The sequence below is a fragment of the Grammomys surdaster genome, unplaced genomic scaffold (assembly GCF_004785775.1).
Source record: "Grammomys surdaster isolate TR1022 unplaced genomic scaffold, NIH_TR_1.0 174, whole genome shotgun sequence".
NCBI classification, from domain to species: domain Eukaryota; kingdom Metazoa; phylum Chordata; class Mammalia; order Rodentia; family Muridae; genus Grammomys; species Grammomys surdaster.
In genome coordinates this window covers 7,735,195-7,751,002 of record NW_021604622.1, presented here as the reverse complement: position 1 = coordinate 7,751,002, position 15,808 = coordinate 7,735,195, and the positions used below count along the sequence as shown (strand labels likewise).

Sequence of the window (15,808 nt, the reverse complement as noted above, 5' to 3'; positions counted from 1 at the left end):
TCCAAGCATTATGCCAAGGACCAGGCCTTCAGCATAGCCAGGGGTGCGAGGGGACGTGGGCACTTCACATCCAAACCACCATAGTACAGAACGCATCTTCTGAGGCCAGAGTGAGCAAAGTCTCAGGGCTGTCCGTGGGCAGGCCTGGGTCCTGCTCTAATCACCCTTACAATGTTAGAGCTGGAAGATGCTCTATGCCTCCTTCGTCTGGTCACCTCCATCTTACCTTCCTCCCCAACTATACAGAAATACAGTGAAGCAGAGCACCACATCCATGGTAGCTGCCATCTTGCAGATGTCATGGTGCTATCAACAGTGCCAGACAGCAAACGCTTGGCACACCACCCTCTGTCCCATTCTGCTGCTGTCTCTCCCTCCTGGTTTTCACTGTCTTCATGGGATGGATCATGAAACCCCAGTCTGGGCTTCCTTTACCTGTGTGTGTTAATGTAATGACTCCGTCATGGGCTCTTAGGATCCGCATTCAACAACCCTTGGAGAAAGGCTGCCAATGCCACAGCTCTGAGGAGGCCAGGAGACAATGACTGCTCTTCTTCTGCTATGCCTTTGGGTTGTGCTGTTGAGACCATTAAAGAGGTCCTGTGACTTCGGAGTGAGTAAGGTAGAACCACGGGGCTGTTTCTGCCGCTGACTGGCTAACTGGAAGAATCTGTGTGAGACCACACGCAGCTCAGCTCTGCATAGAGGCGGCTACCAGGGCTCCTAATTCCCTTTCCGTCTTCTCGATTTTTATTTTAGACCGTGGCATCTGTAGGTTTTCCTATATTTGTTTTTCTTCTTAGATTACCAGATCTAGCGCCAGTTTGGGGAATGCAGTTGGTTCTCCATATCCGTGAGTCTCCGTCCATAGACGGAACCAACCTCAGGTGGAAAGTATTTAAAATAACTATTGTATTTTTACTGAACACAGACTCCCCCACCCATTCTTAATTTTTTTATTTATTTATTATATGTAAGTACACTGTAGTTGTCTTCAGACACCCCACAAGAGGGCATCAGATATCATTATAGATGGTTGTGAGCCACCATGTGGTTGCTGGGATTTGAACTCATGACCTCTGGAAGAGCAGTCAGTGCTCTTAACCACTGAGCCATCTCACCAGCCCCTCCCCCACCCATTCTTGCTCCTGTAGCTATTTATAGAGCGTTCACACTGTACGGCAACCTGAGAATTAGTTAAGGTGTAGGGAAAGATATGTATAGGTTTTGTACAAATATTATATCATGTTGTAGGAAGGATTTGAGCATCTTTTAACTTTGGTGTCTGTGGGAATTCTCTCACAGGTAACAAAAGACAACTATATATAATAACAAATAGACCAGGATTCCACTTTGAGCTATCTGAAAAATCTGCCTCTCTTCCTACCTCTTACCCCAAACCTTTGATTAGAACATTAGGTTTACCAAGGTACATCTTGGGTGAAGGTTGTAAGCGCCTGAGGCAGATCTGAGCCCACTCTTCCTGGTAGCCATTTGCTCCCTACAGAGGCTCTGTGAGCCCTAGGAACTTCTCCCAAGTCTTCCATACCCAGAGGGCTGTCTGCATCTCTCGACAGGGACAAGGAAGAGCAGAGGTCCAGGGGGTTCTCTGTCCCCCTGCTGATCACTCTTTGCAGGGGGGACATGCTTCAAGGGAAGGAAGACCACCTTCTCACTTTGCCTAACAGAGCAGGAGTTTGCCAGCATCCCTGGGTCTTGCACATGGTCCTGTGTTAACAGCATGCCTGTTTCCTTTGCATGGCTACCTCCGCCCAGGGAGCAGCTTAAAGTGTCAGTTTCTTCCCAGGATTATGGCATGTGCAAGCACAGCCTCGTGTCTATACATGTGTTAACCTGCTAAGTTTAGAGGAGGAACGGGGGATGGATTTCCCATGCTAAGCTGTAAATGTGTGGAGGCGTGGACCACTACTGGCTGGCCAGAAGAATCTGTGAGAAGCCACACGCATCTCAGTTCTGCGGAGCTGTCGCCTTGTGAGGGAGATTCACGGGACCTCAAAGATGGTTCCAGTAATGCCAGGTTCTCCACCTACCAGGCACCTTAGTAGATAAAAAGTAGTGTATATAACAGTTGCCAGATACTAGAATCATCTCACTAAACCAATCTCCTGAGGCAGATGTGTGTTCTTCTTATTCTAAGGCTCCCATTTAAATCCCAGCAGTTATTTTACTTCCTTGGGGGCTGTCAGCTGTAGACAAAAGCAGGTTGCCAGCCAAGTGCAATGGGTTGTGAAATGTCTACCACTGCCATTCACCCAGCTGCCCTAGAGGTAAAGAAGATGTAAAGGGTAACAGAGCAGGGTATCAAAGAAAGATAGCATGCTCCTCCCAGAGGCCGGGATCCTTGTACGGCTGAGTAGCATCCAGGAACCAGTTCTCACGCCATGGGATCCTGGGCACCAACCCCAGACCTCAGGGGATAACTAACACCTTTCAGTTCTTGCTGTGTGTCCTGTTTACACTCAGGCTGCCAGCCATCCTGCTGCTGCTGGTTCCTAACCTTGTCCCCAACCGTCTGGGTGCTCATCCGTGCAAGAGGAAGAGGAGCAGCCTTCTTTAAGTTCCTCCTGGCATCCAGCCATTCCTCCTCTTTATCTAACCAGAATAGGATATCCATAGTCTTTGTTTTGTCTTTATACCCGGGGTGGGTATGAAGGATGGGAGAGTTTCCAACTTCTGACTATAAAGAATAATAAAAATGTAAAATCTTACTATTCTAGACCTTAAGACGCTTGTCACAAAACTTTAACAGGCATTGCCCGGAAGTGTAGTTACCTCATGGTGAGGATGGAGGATGCTTCCACAGAAACAAGCTGTTATCCTGTATCACAGGAAGAGCTTGGGAGTCTGTATGGTGAAAGCAGACCGGCCGGTGTGCTGGATAGTTTTGCCAACGTGATGAGAGTCAGGGTTCTCTGAGAAAAGGGAGCTTCCGTAAGATTACCCCGTAGGCAGGACTCTGGGGACATTTTCTGATGGATGTGGGAGTGCCCAGCACACTGTGGTGGTAGCACTCCTGAGTAGGTGGTCTGGGGTTCTATACAAACAAATTAAGCAAGCAGGCCATGGAGAGCAAAGTCAGGAAGCAGCCTCTGCTCCAGTTCCGACTTCCAGATAGAACCTTGGGTTCTATCACCCCATCCTGCGATAAGACCGATAGACTGTGGTAAGGACATGTGAGCTGAGTAAACCCTCCCTTCCTCAGCTTCCTCAACGTTTGTTCGTTTGATTGCTTTGCTTTCTTTTGAAACAGGCTCTCTCTAGATAGCCCTGGCTGACCTGGAACTCACTAAGTAGACCAGGCTAGCCTCATATTTACAGAGGTCCTCCAGAGTGCTGGGATAAAAGGCATACAGCTTCACACCAAGCTTTTAAAATCACAGCAAGACAAAAAAGCATACTAGGACAGCCAGGATGATTCTAATGCCCTTTATTTACTATGTGGGTAGGGGTGTTGTGTGTGTGTGTGTGTGTGAAGTATCTGTAGAAGCCAGAGGTATTATATCATCCTGGAACTGAAATTATAGACAGTTAGGAGCTACCTATGTGGGTTCTGGGAACTGAACTCAGATCTTCTGAAAGAGCAATATGTCTTCTAAATTACTGGCCTGTCCCAACAGCCCGGTTTTGATATTCTTAGTAGCACTGTGCAAACTGAAAGGTCTCTTCCACCCTCTTTCTTTCCACTCTTGGTTTTATTAGGCAATAAACTGTGAAGCAGTAGGTGTTTATTGAATCTTACATAGAAAACACACAGATGAGAATGAAACTTTGCCTGTGCTGCTAACAAGACCGTCCACTAAGTCTTATGTCCTTCCACTCCGAGACGTGTGTGTGTGTGTGTGTGTGTGTGTGTGTGTGTGTGTGTGTGTATGCAGTATGCATACCCATGTTTTCATTTTCAGTGAGCCAAACACAAAGAGACAGAGGACGGACGTCTTGGAGGCCACCCACATGGGCTTAAATGCCATCTCCACCCTGATAAAGCTGTGCATTCTGGGCAAGCCATTGCATGTTTAAATCCCAGTTTCCTTTCTGCGCAGCAAGACTCAAGACTCAGCAGCTGCCTCTGAGGACATCACAAAGCTTGAAAGAGGCAGGCAAGCCCCTGAGCGGTATGGCTGGCCATAAGGAGCAGTGGAGAGATTACCTCTCTCTTGGTCACGCATGAGCACATGTATCATAATTAAACCTGGGATGATGTCATGCTGTTACACGTGCTTCTGATGTGCCTGTTCTCTGAGTAGCAAGCCCGGAGACCCTTTCCCACAAGATGTCATCTTCTTCTTCATGGCATATTCTATCCCATGGCTGCTTCACAATTTACTCACTGGTTAGGACCTTCATTTTCTTTTTTTAAAAATTTGTCCTTACTGATGGTCCAACAGAGTAGACCACACAGAAGAGAAATGGACTCCTGTCTTGCCTTATAACTTATTTCCTTAGACAGAGACAAACGGTGCGGTATTCATTCATAATTACTTGTACAAAATGGTTGTTTTAGGCCCGGAGTGTAGCTCAATTGATAAAGTGTTTGCCTAGAGTGTATGTTCTTCACATACCTTGGGGTTAAAAATGGCATCAAGCAGTGTCGAGCGTTGCTGGCTTTAGATGACGGATCACTAACCATTTGTAAGGTCTGTTACAGCCTGTGAGTTCGTTTTGGCTTCTGTATTCTGTGGCCAGTCAAGCAGTTTGATGGTTCAAGCTTCATGGAACGTTCTGCCCTGTGGAAATGGCTAGGCTGAGGAGATGAAGAGAAAACATTGCAGTCTGTCTTTAGCTCAGCTCCCGTCCCTGGCCTTTCTAGAAAGTATGCCAGGCTCCCGGGTGCTCTGAATGGGTTTACATTGTGTTACCACCCCTGACATTGACGGTGACCCCACATGTGTGGACCATAAACTTCACACGTTCTCTGGGTCAGAGCTTGTGGCTGGCCTCAGCAGGCTGACTTCCATCAGCTGCTGGTACCCAGGGGGTAATTCCTGAGCCTTTCGTGTATCCTCTTAGGAGAGCTCAGCGGAGGACCTTCTGAAGTTAACATCGAAGAGCTTGCCTGACCTGACTAGTTCAGTGGAGGACATGTCCTCCTGGACTGACAACGAAGACCAGGAGGCAGCCGGGGAAGATGAAGAAGGGACAGCCTCAGCTGCTGTCCGGGGCACGGTAAGTGAGCTTCCAGTACTAGGATGATGCTTTTCTGAAGACGTGGGTGGCAGAACCAGAGAAGAATGCGGCGCCTTCCTTCTTATATTTTTCCTCAGAACATTCTGGAAACTTCTGAAAGGGAGATACATTTCGTTTAAGAAAATTGAAACCGGAAACCACAGGCTGTTGGGTCTCATTCATATAGTTCAGTCTCTAGAATGCTCTTTCGTGTGCATGAAGACACACCCTTGCTACTTCTATGGATGCTTGAAAACAACCGAGGGCTTCAATACAGACTTACAGACTTCTGCTTGACAGTGGAAGAAACCACATAGGCAAATTAGTGGTAGTGTACATCTTTGAATTTGAACCATACCAGGTCATCCGAGTAGCTTACAATGCTTCTCCGCACAAGGGATCTGCTCTGTTACACCGGCACGCACAGGAAGGTGTCCTACTACAAGACGCAATGTGAGTTCCTGATCCCTGTCTATCTGCTCTTCCGCCAACCTTCTTTCTGCCACTCAGAACCTGGTATTCCTCTCTCTGCACCTTGAGCTTAGGTAGCATAGTTACGCTTTGGAAAATGAGCTCTGTTGATCCCAAGGATTTCAAAAGCAAAACAAACACCTACAGTCTTCATCAGAGTTACTAGAAAATGCTGGTGCTTTCAAGGGAAGAGGGGAAAAGTTGCTTTCCCATCAAAGGACAGCTTTCTCAGAAGGCCCCCCACCCAAGCAAGTGGGGAAGCCTGGCATAAAGGGCCAGGGTGGAGGGGGGCAGGTTAAACAACCCTGTGGCTGTTGCTTTCTCTACACCGAATGGTGGCTTTTGCTGGCTTTCCTTTGGCTTTCAGCAAGAGGAGTTGAAACTGAACTAATTCTCACCGACCTCACATGCCCTCTGCCTGCCTGTCAGACCTCGCTTTGCACCAAGCTCACTACTAATTCTAAGCAACTGCTCCGCTTACCCACAGCCCTGCATGGCGGCTCCCTGTTTTCCGGCCTCAGGACCTTTGCATATGCTCTTCTGTCTGTGGAGGCCTCTGTGTACAGCTGAGGTTCATCTTCAAGACCTTGTAATCTGACTTCCTCAGAGGAACCTAAGCACACTCTATTAACCCCTCGCATGCCCGCTTCTCCCATCTCACCCTGACTGTCCGTGTATCCCCTCTGTGAACTGCTGGCCCCAGATTTGTTTGGTGTCTCTCCCAAGGCGTCGTCAGCTGCATGAGGCAAGGAATGTTCACACCTGGTGTGGCATATCATTAAATAAAGCTTTAGGTGGGAATCTGGGGGGGTGTGGCTCCGTTGGTAGGTTCCTTGCTGGTCATGTGTAAAGCCCTTCCGTTGGATCCCCAGCACCACAAAAACCAGGCATTATGTCACGCACCTATAATCTCAGCACTTGGATCAGAAGTTCAAGGTCATCCTGGAGTAGATAGTGAATTTGAGACTAGCCTGGGCTACATGAGACCTTTCTCAAAAGCAACATGAAATAAATTACAGTATCAGGGAAAGCCCAAATACTGTTGGTAGCTCCATAACATAGCACCCCCAGAAGGCTGAGCTTCCAAAAACACTCCAGCACCTGAGCACACAGTCATGGAAGTCATTCCGTTGTCTACTCTATGTAAGGAAAAAATGAAAACAAGATTTAGCTAGGTTTATCTACCATTAAACTGTGTATTTGTTCTCACCGATGACTCCATCACAGAAGCCTCACAGGGCCTTCATATAACAGCAGGTGTCATGGCGGCAGGGATGGGAATAAGCCTGGAACCCGAGCATCTCACACCTTGTGTCTATCCAGTGCATCCACCCTCCAAGGCCAGATTTCTGTCTCCTACATCCTGCTAGTGCCCTTCCCTGCTGGGCACTCACAGTAGCCCCTGCCCCATTTCTTGTTATTGTGGTGTACAGGGAACGGTGTATACAGCTGTCAGCTGACAGACTTTCTAGCCCAGCTTCATGTTGACCTGTTTTAACAGATGCTTTCCTCTGGAGAACTTCCCCCACACTCTCTCCTCCCAGGCCCACAGTCTAGACAGGAGCCCCTGCTTAGCAGCTACCCAGGGTCATCTCAGCCAGCTTTATGGGGACCCAGTGGACTCACAGCCTAGGAAACACGGGAGGGCTAGTAACACAGCACCCATTGCCTTCAGATAAAGTCCCAGCCACTGTGCACACAGTAGGTCAGTGTGGGAGGTCACTGTCATGTTGACTCCCATAAATATTCTAGGTTATAGTTCCTTGCAGAAATCTTCAAGAAATTATTTGTGAATTTTCTATGCTAAATATTGCTCTGATAAGTGACCCATTATTTATATTGAATATATTATGTCACATATTTTTGAATTATTATTTAACATGACAATGTACATAAATGTGTTTTTATAAATGTATTATGATTTGAACCATTATATGTAATTTATATGGATTTTTCCAATTATCAAAATAGCATTTCATTGTATAGCTCATAATAGCAGATATCCCAAAAATATGGGTGTGTCATATCCAATTCATACCTCTCCGGGGCATATTTAATTTAGTTTAGTTTTTAAGATCAGATCACAGTATGTAAACTCTCCGTGTAGACCACTGGGCTGGCCTTAAACTCACAGGGATCCTCCTCCTGCCTTTGCCTCTGAGTGCTGGGATTAAGGCATGCACTACCAGGCCCAGCTTCATGTACAGTTTTTAGACATGATGGAGAAATCTATACAGAGTCTATTTACCTGTGTATGTCCGCACATGTTTTTTGTGATTGTTTCTTACATAGCTTATAGCAGATACTGCCAAATCCCAGGGTTTTCCACAGCCACAATGCACACGTTAAGAAAAATGTAACCGGAGATGGACCCGCCGTTGCTGTGGCATTTCTGAGAGCTGTGGAAAAGAAAGCTTGCAGTGGGAAGGGCCAGGATGGCTTTGCTTTGAGGCACAACACTTGTGGCCTTCTTGTGGGTTATTCTAGCTCTGTTGTCTCTCAAGGACCAGAAGAAACACACTCACACCTCATTCTCTCTCTCCCCCGCCCCTCTGTCACACACACACACACACACACACACACACACACACACACACAAAGTGCTTGCCGCCCCTCCCCACTTTGGGAACATCCTCAGTCGTCTTTCTATGGGCCTACTGAGCCCAGCCCCCACTAGCATTTGATACATTGTATCATTTATTCTATTGGCCGCTTCTGTCTCTGGGGAAGGAGAGAAACACAATTTTTTTCTTATTGTTAAGCCAGGGGTAGAGCTCCTGGGGTTTTCTCTATGCAGCAAGGCACCTTGCAGTCAGCACTTGGTACTTATTTCTTGATCATAAAGTGTCTGCAAAGCAGACTCACACCAGCAGCGTGAGCAGGATCTGGGAACTTGTTAGAAATATACATCCCAGTGGCCGGCATTAAACAAGCACTCCTCCATGGAGCCACGCCCAGCCTCCCAGGAACCTGTATAAAATCCCACTGATGTAGACTTAGGCTGAGGTTTCAGAATCTCTGCCACACAGCTCCCCAGTGATGTGAGGACACACCCTTGTTGCTATGACTACTACTATACTCTCCCCTAAGTATAAGTAATTACAGCTCATCTGGAAAAGGAGATCTAGAAGTAGAGGAAGTCCAGGCTTGAGCCCTTCAACAGAATGGCTCCTTCTGGAATCAAGAGAGAAGGAAAAGTGTCTGCAAGACAGGGCTGGATTGGAATGGTCACTCCTCAATAATGGAGAACTTGTGTCCTTTTTTGTATTTTTTAACAACAGCAAAAAGTTTTAATACAAGTAATCTCTGCCCTATATAGCAGTTACCTCAGCTCAGCTGGGAGGGTTACATTCAGCCTGTCATTCAGGAAGTCTGTGTCTGGTTTCCCTTGGCGTTCAAGGGAGTTGGTTCTGATGTTTCCGGGATGGTACATTTGGAAGATCTTAGAGATCACTGGGGTTCTGAGGGCTTGAGAAGAATAAAGGATCTCACCTAGCCAAAAAGAGCAAAGATCTAAGTTGGACCCAATGACCTTGTGAGTCTGACACCGTGTTTGATTCCTTTTGTTAGTGGAACAGCTGTAGGGATGAGATCCTAAGATTCTGTGTCCTAGGTCATTGTTTCTCTGCCAAGAAAAGAATGGGCCACTCATACTCACTTGGGCTGGATATCTGGTGAGATGTCTACTCTACGTGTCCCAGACATGTCTGGACATTGGGAACTTACCAGAGCATCTCAAAGTGTCATTCCCAGTTGACTCTGGTTGCCCTAGCTGAGAAACTGTTTCATCTTTGGGACATGAGCTAGAGTTTTTCCCTGATAAGTCTGGAGTCTATGTGAAGAGTGATGACTCCCACTCGGTTCTTCCTGAATGTCCTCTTCCTCTTGCTTTGAGATTCACCTCTTCCAGGAAGTCTTTCAAGACAGACACATCATAGCTGCCTGGGACTTTGGTGTGATGATGATGCCTACATAATCCTTCATGAACCTTAATATGGATTGTCACCATGACACACTTATCCATGTGTGTGACAGTTTTCTTAATGTCACTATCCCTCTATAGTGGTAGATGTGGGACGTGCCTGGGCTGAGTTTGTCGTTTGCCCATCCCACATGCTCTCTTTAGGCCTTCCATGGATAGAGAGGACCTAGATGGGTAGAGAGATGGCAGACACGTGGCCAGTCTCACTTGATAGCTGGAGTTCCAACAATGCCCTCTGCAAACCGCCAATCAAAAAAAAAAAAAAAAAACTGGTCAACTCCACTGACTTTGCCTTCTTCACCCACCACCTATGAATTTAAATGGGCATGGTACAGTGGACATTTGTTTGTCTGTGTCCTGAGACTAGAACCTCCTTCTCTGTTCTGGGAATTTCTGCCTGCAACAAGAATGTAGGTGAGAATAGGAATCATTTAACCATCCCTTCCTTTAAAAGAGGTAGTGTCTCGGTAACAAATAGGCACCTTCCTTTCTGTTCTGGTTAAGAGTAGAGGAAGCAGGTAGGCAATGTAGGGCCTGATTTTTAACAAATCAACCGTAGTGACAAAGGATTAAGCATCTCAACAGAAATGGGAAAAGGACAAGTGACACATAGATGCAAACACTGGTCCAAGGCACCAGGGAAAGAGCACAAACTCACAGCCGTAGAGAACACGGACTCAGATAAAGAGGATGACAATATGGCAGACCTCTGAGGAACCTGGAGCTGAGCTGGGCCATACTTCTCATGATTTAGGCTAGAAATCCTTGATGAGAGGCCACTGAGATCCACAGATAACAAGCTTGCCTCTCGTCCCTGCCCCTGCCTCCCACTCACCCACCCTCAGTCACCTCCCCGCATACATACCCACCTACTCCCAGCTGAGGGAACCATGAGGGTAAACACAAGAGCCAGGGACAAAAAGCGGTACACGTAGTGTACACATAGGCTACAGACATGCCAGCTGATGCAGAGGGGTCACTGCACTGGCAGGAGGGCGTAGCTTATAGGAGGTTGGATACAGAAGGTCTGCAAGTGGTGGAATCCAGGAGTCTGGGCCTTCTGAAGCTCCCGTGGGAGCTGATACTCAGCAAGATTGTAGAAAGCAGAAGGGGCAGGGCTCTACCAATCACCAAGTAGACTGGTAGGCGCTCCCCTCCTCATCCCCCCCCCCAGCACCTCCCTGTGCAGGGCATAGCCTTGAGGCAAGGGAAGATTTTAGACTCAGGCTACCCCATTTAGGGGGTCAGGAAGTAGAGCTGTTTGCTGTGCACGTGGGAAACTTGGAAGTCTGGGGTCCTTCGGAGCGCATGCTCATACATTGTGTTCTGGAGGCCTTTGCATACACCTGTCCCTGCAGATAGACTGGCAGTGTGCTTGGGGAAGGCATGGCGCCAGCTCCAACATGAGCGGATGCACAGCTACCCCAACTGCATGTTTTTCTCTCCTCTGTCCCCAGCTGTGTCCCCGCCTTTCCTCGCAATCCTGGACTTTCCCAGATGGGCCTCGCTTTACTTACACACGTCAGGTGGCGCTTCCACTGGTGTGGAGCATTGCTAAGGGGCTGTGTGAAACTCAAGACATGTAGAACTGCTGATGCAGGAGAAGGAGAAGAAGGCTACCATTAACATTGGCCTAAGAAACCAAGATTTAAATCTGGGGGTGGTTTTGATTTGGTTTGGTTTCATACTTAAGGAGATGAAGCGATTCGTGGAAGAGAACAGAGATAAGAATAATTATTTGCCCAGGATGAATTGGCCGGAAAGCTGCTGATGTTTGACTTAGACTTACTCTTGTAGCAACATTTCCAGGGACTTGCTGTAACTCGCTGCCTGGCTCCGTGCCTCCTTCCCCTGTCAGCGCAGTTTGTAGTTCCCAGGGAAGTCAACATCTGGGTTGTCCCATAGAAAGAGTGAATGTCATGCCCTGTAAATGGGAGCATATGATGAAGGGGTCCCCAGAGGGGTGTAGATAAACTGAAGGGAGGCCCCTGATTTCTGGGGTGTAGAAGGAAAATATTAGGATGTCTATAGATTGCATCTTACTTAATTATAGTATTATATTTGGGGTTCTGTTATGGTGGTGGGGTTTTTTTGTTGTTGTTGTTTTGATGTTTTGTCTTTTGAGACAGGGCCTCCCTATGTGGCCCTGGCTGATCTGGAACTTGCTGTGTAGATCAGGGTCTGCCTCCCAAGTCCTGGGATTAAAGGATATATATATATGTTAAATACTCTTAAAGAAAATTTCATCTGTATACAGTCAGCTTTTGGACTTGAAATATCCCTTCAAATTTCAGTAAAAATGCCATTATGGACCACTAGAACATGTACTATATATTACTTATTACATACTAATATATAAAATAACATAATAGGCCACTAGAGCATGTACTATATATTACTTATTTCATACTAATATATAAAATAACATAATGGGCCACTAGAGCAGTAATACAGTGTCCTTGCCTTTCTGTTAATGTCTTTTGTAAAAATTATGTTGTAAACGTTGTGTGATTTTTATCACCAGATAAATGGCTTCCTGCCTTTGCATATTCTGGTTCTTTGTTTTAAAGACACCTTTCACTCTTGTCCTTAATTACACACCGTTTTGCCATCAGTACCACTCCCTACTCTCTTAATTAGGGTCTGCTGAGTTCAAGCCCTCTGGGGATTAAAGTGTATGTCCATAGACTGCAAGGGAAAGGGAAAGAGAGAGAGAGAGTGAAAAAGGGAAGGGACGGTTCTAAAATAGGAAAGGTTTTCTGCCATAGACAAAGCAATAGCGATCAGCAGAAGGGGAAGCAAAGGACAGCGTGACTCATTAGAGCTTCGAGAAGTTCCCAAAACGTATTTGGTTTCTAAGACTGCTCATGGATGTCCTACTGTCATAGTCAAATCTTATCCCAAGACAAGAGGTCCACTCTCAGCCTCCCTGCCACTTGCTATGATGACTTTTAAGAAAGCCTTGGGCCAGCAAGATGGCTCAGTGAGTAAAGGCCCTTGCAGCCAAGCTTGGGGGCTTAAGTGACTCTGCAGGCTGTTTTCCAGCATCCACCCATGCGCATGCGTGCACAGGCATCACACATGCAGGCTCACAAAATAAGTCTGTGTAACAGAAATATTCCTCAAGTGACAATATTGCCGTTGGCGGTGCTCAGATGTATTAGGTAAATGATAACTGGGTGCTGGAGACCCATACTCTAACAAAAGCCTTTCTGGGCACCAAAAGGTAGAATTCCTTGACTTTTTCGATTCTAGCCCCGTCTTATGCAACATGGTAGCACAAAGCCTGGGAAATCAAAACAAAGCAAAATAGAAGAGGTCAGAGTTCTGCTGTGGAATTCAGGGCAGAAATTTCTCAAAGAAACAAAGATGCTCTGGACCAATAGAACTCTCCCACCCCACCTCCTGGGGGCCTCGAGCTTGCCTTGTCTTTTGTTTGCTTTGTTGGCTTGTTTTTCTTGCCTTGCTGTTTACATAAGTAGTAATTTAGCTCCCTAGGTGATATTTGCAGAGAAAGACAACTATGGTCATTGTACCACAGATCACTTAAAGTGCCCACCACCACCACCACCTTCCATCTCTTGCCTACCAAGACTCTACAGTTCCTTTCTTTGGAGATTTTTTTTCCCACTCAAGCCTTTCCATCATTAAAGCCGTGTACCTTCTCTGGTTTCTCATTTTGAGCGTTCTCTTGGCCTTTTAGCACTCAGAGTCAGAAAGTCAAGCTTCCGATTCATGACTTTGCAGCAAAGTGTTCTCTCTCTCTCTCTCTCTCTCTCTCTCTCTCTCTCTCTCTCTCTCTCTCATGTTTGAAATTATGTCCTTGTTTCCCCTGAAAGATATCTATTTTCTTAATAAATATTTGTGGCATTCTCTTTTGCCCCATGTATTGACCCACCAGCCAGCCGTCTTAGCTCCCTGGGCAGCCGTCTCTAATTCTTCATAACATTCCTCCCACCGATACCGTGTCCAACCACAGACCTTTATCACATGGCTTCGCAGGTGCCCACAGCCAAGCCAATATATGAGTCAGCCTGCTCCGCAGCCAGCTCCACATCTCCATCAGCAAGCACGGTGAACATTTTTTTAGAGTGTTCCTCTCTTCTTACAGTGTTTATTATAGCCCAGCGTGAATTACTGTTATTTCTGTACATTATACTACCTCCACTGCTGAGTGACAAATGTCATATAAGCAGTATTGAACCATACGCTATATTGAGAGACAGATGCAACTTTTGTTTTGGGGGTTGTCTGTTTGTAGTCTTGTTTTTGTTTTTTGAGACAGGATCTCACTTTGTAGCTCTGGCTGTCCTGGAACTCACTGTTCTAGACCAGGCTTGCCTCAAACTCACAGAGATCTCTGCCTTCTAAGAGCTGGGATTAGAGGTATATGCCTCTATGCCCAGCATGACACAAAACTTTCTCAAGGTGGGTAGAATAGTATTTGATTATTTCATGGGATTTCCACAAAATCACCGCAGAAATGGGTGGCATTCCGGTGTAAAAGCGTAGCACACGCTGTTCAGAAGATTAGCAAGAAGTCTACTGAGCCCAGTGCTCTGGCTGCGCCTTTAATCCAGACTGAGGAACTAGTTCATCTTTTTTGAGAAGTGTGCTTCCAGGTGGCTTTGGAGTTGAGTGAGTGACATGGTTTCCATGTTGGGATCCTCGGGCTGTGAGGGAGAGGGAAAGTTTGGAGGTCAGCAGATAGGTGTGGACCTCTTTCTGACCTCAATGAGAACAGAACAAGAAAAGTCCATACCAAGAAACCAGGAAGGCAGAATGGGGGCAGAGCCAGCCTGCCTGTGGTGGCTGAGTCCTTGAAGCAATGGCCCCTTGGAGAGAGAGAAGATGGAGTTTCCTTTCCTTGGTTGATGCTGTTTCTGAAGGCATGGCTCCTGTGAATGGTTTTGTAAACAGGGTTCTGTTCACCTTTGACCCCTCCAGTCATGACCTTTCTCGGTTCTGTTCACCTTTGACCCCTTCTCATTAGCTGCTCCTTATCCTAGAGTGTCTATTCTCAACTGCTCTCTACTTCCTCCTGGGGGATCCCCATCGAAGCCTCTGCCTCCCAAGAAACACCAGGCTCTCAAGCTACCTCTCCTTCCTTTGTCCCCAAGCCATTTTCTTTCCTTTCATCACTACCAGGGCCAACATAAGGGACCAAGAACAGACCCTCTCCGTTCCTTCCAGGCAACATGCTCGTTGGTAAAGCAGCCTGACCTGAAACCAACTGTAATGTTGCCGAGAAGCCCCGTAATGCATGGCAAGCATCCCCCTGTAAGGCGCACAGACTCGGCTATTTCGAGTCTCACTGGTGTCATTTTAAACGGAACTTTAAGATAAAAGCAGGCGGTGTAGGTGAGTCTCTGGCTCCCTCAGCTACCTCTACTCATCAGTTCCTGCCTCTACATGCTGAGGCATGCTTCCAGCAGATGCTCAGGTTTCTTTACAACTTTAGGTGAAGGGTGGGGGAGGGGAGCGGAGTGTGACTAGGCCTTGAGATGAAGGGTCAGCAGCTATGAAGCCCAAGTGGCTGCCACCTCCAGCTTTGATGGCCAGTCTCTGTTCCTCAGCTCTGCCCACGTAGTGTTAAGGCATCCACAGGCAGTAAGTACACAAAAAGACTTGCCTGTGCTCCAAGAAACCAAGGATCCAGTGTTGAGCAATGTTCAGCCTCCAGCAGAGGTTTGTTGAGCCCCTCTGTGGGTGATAGTTGGTGGGCTGAGCACCTGCTTCTTCTGCTATTTCCTGTGAGCTCTGCCTAGCACATCTACAGTTTCTTGTCAGATTCTTAAAGACATGTCCTTAGGACTGAGTCCCAAGTCAAGCCTTGTAAACGCAGAATTTCCAGAAACAAAGAATTCAAAGTAAAACTCATGTTGGTCAGCAAAGGGCAGCAGAAGACCCTGAGGGCACTATGTGTGGAACTTAACGGTCAACCAGAGCCGACCACAATGATGCATTTCTCTTTACCTAAGCCTTCCTGGATCATGGCCAGTCAGAACAAGCTTTGTCTAGTACCACAATCCACAGGAGACTGAGGTTTTGTGCAGGAGCGTGTTCACGCAAACCTGCGCTGCTGGCTTAGAGACATTTCATAGCTCATCCACATCTTTCCTGCCACACCTCCTGCTTGCCCCTCTCACACCTCCTGCTTGCCCCTCTCAC

At 47.0% G+C, this 15,808-nt stretch overlaps 1 protein-coding gene across 1 annotated transcript in view; it reads left to right on the top strand.

The window, feature by feature from the left end:
- The window catches only part of Pdzd2 (PDZ domain containing 2), a 139,186-nt gene that overhangs the window by 51,312 nt on the left and 72,066 nt on the right, over window positions 1-15,808 (top strand). The window contains exon 5 of the mRNA XM_028767529.1: window positions 5,029-5,184. Within this exon, the coding sequence (XP_028623362.1) occupies window positions 5,029-5,184 (156 nt within the window). The remainder of the gene's footprint in view (window positions 1-5,028; window positions 5,185-15,808) is intronic.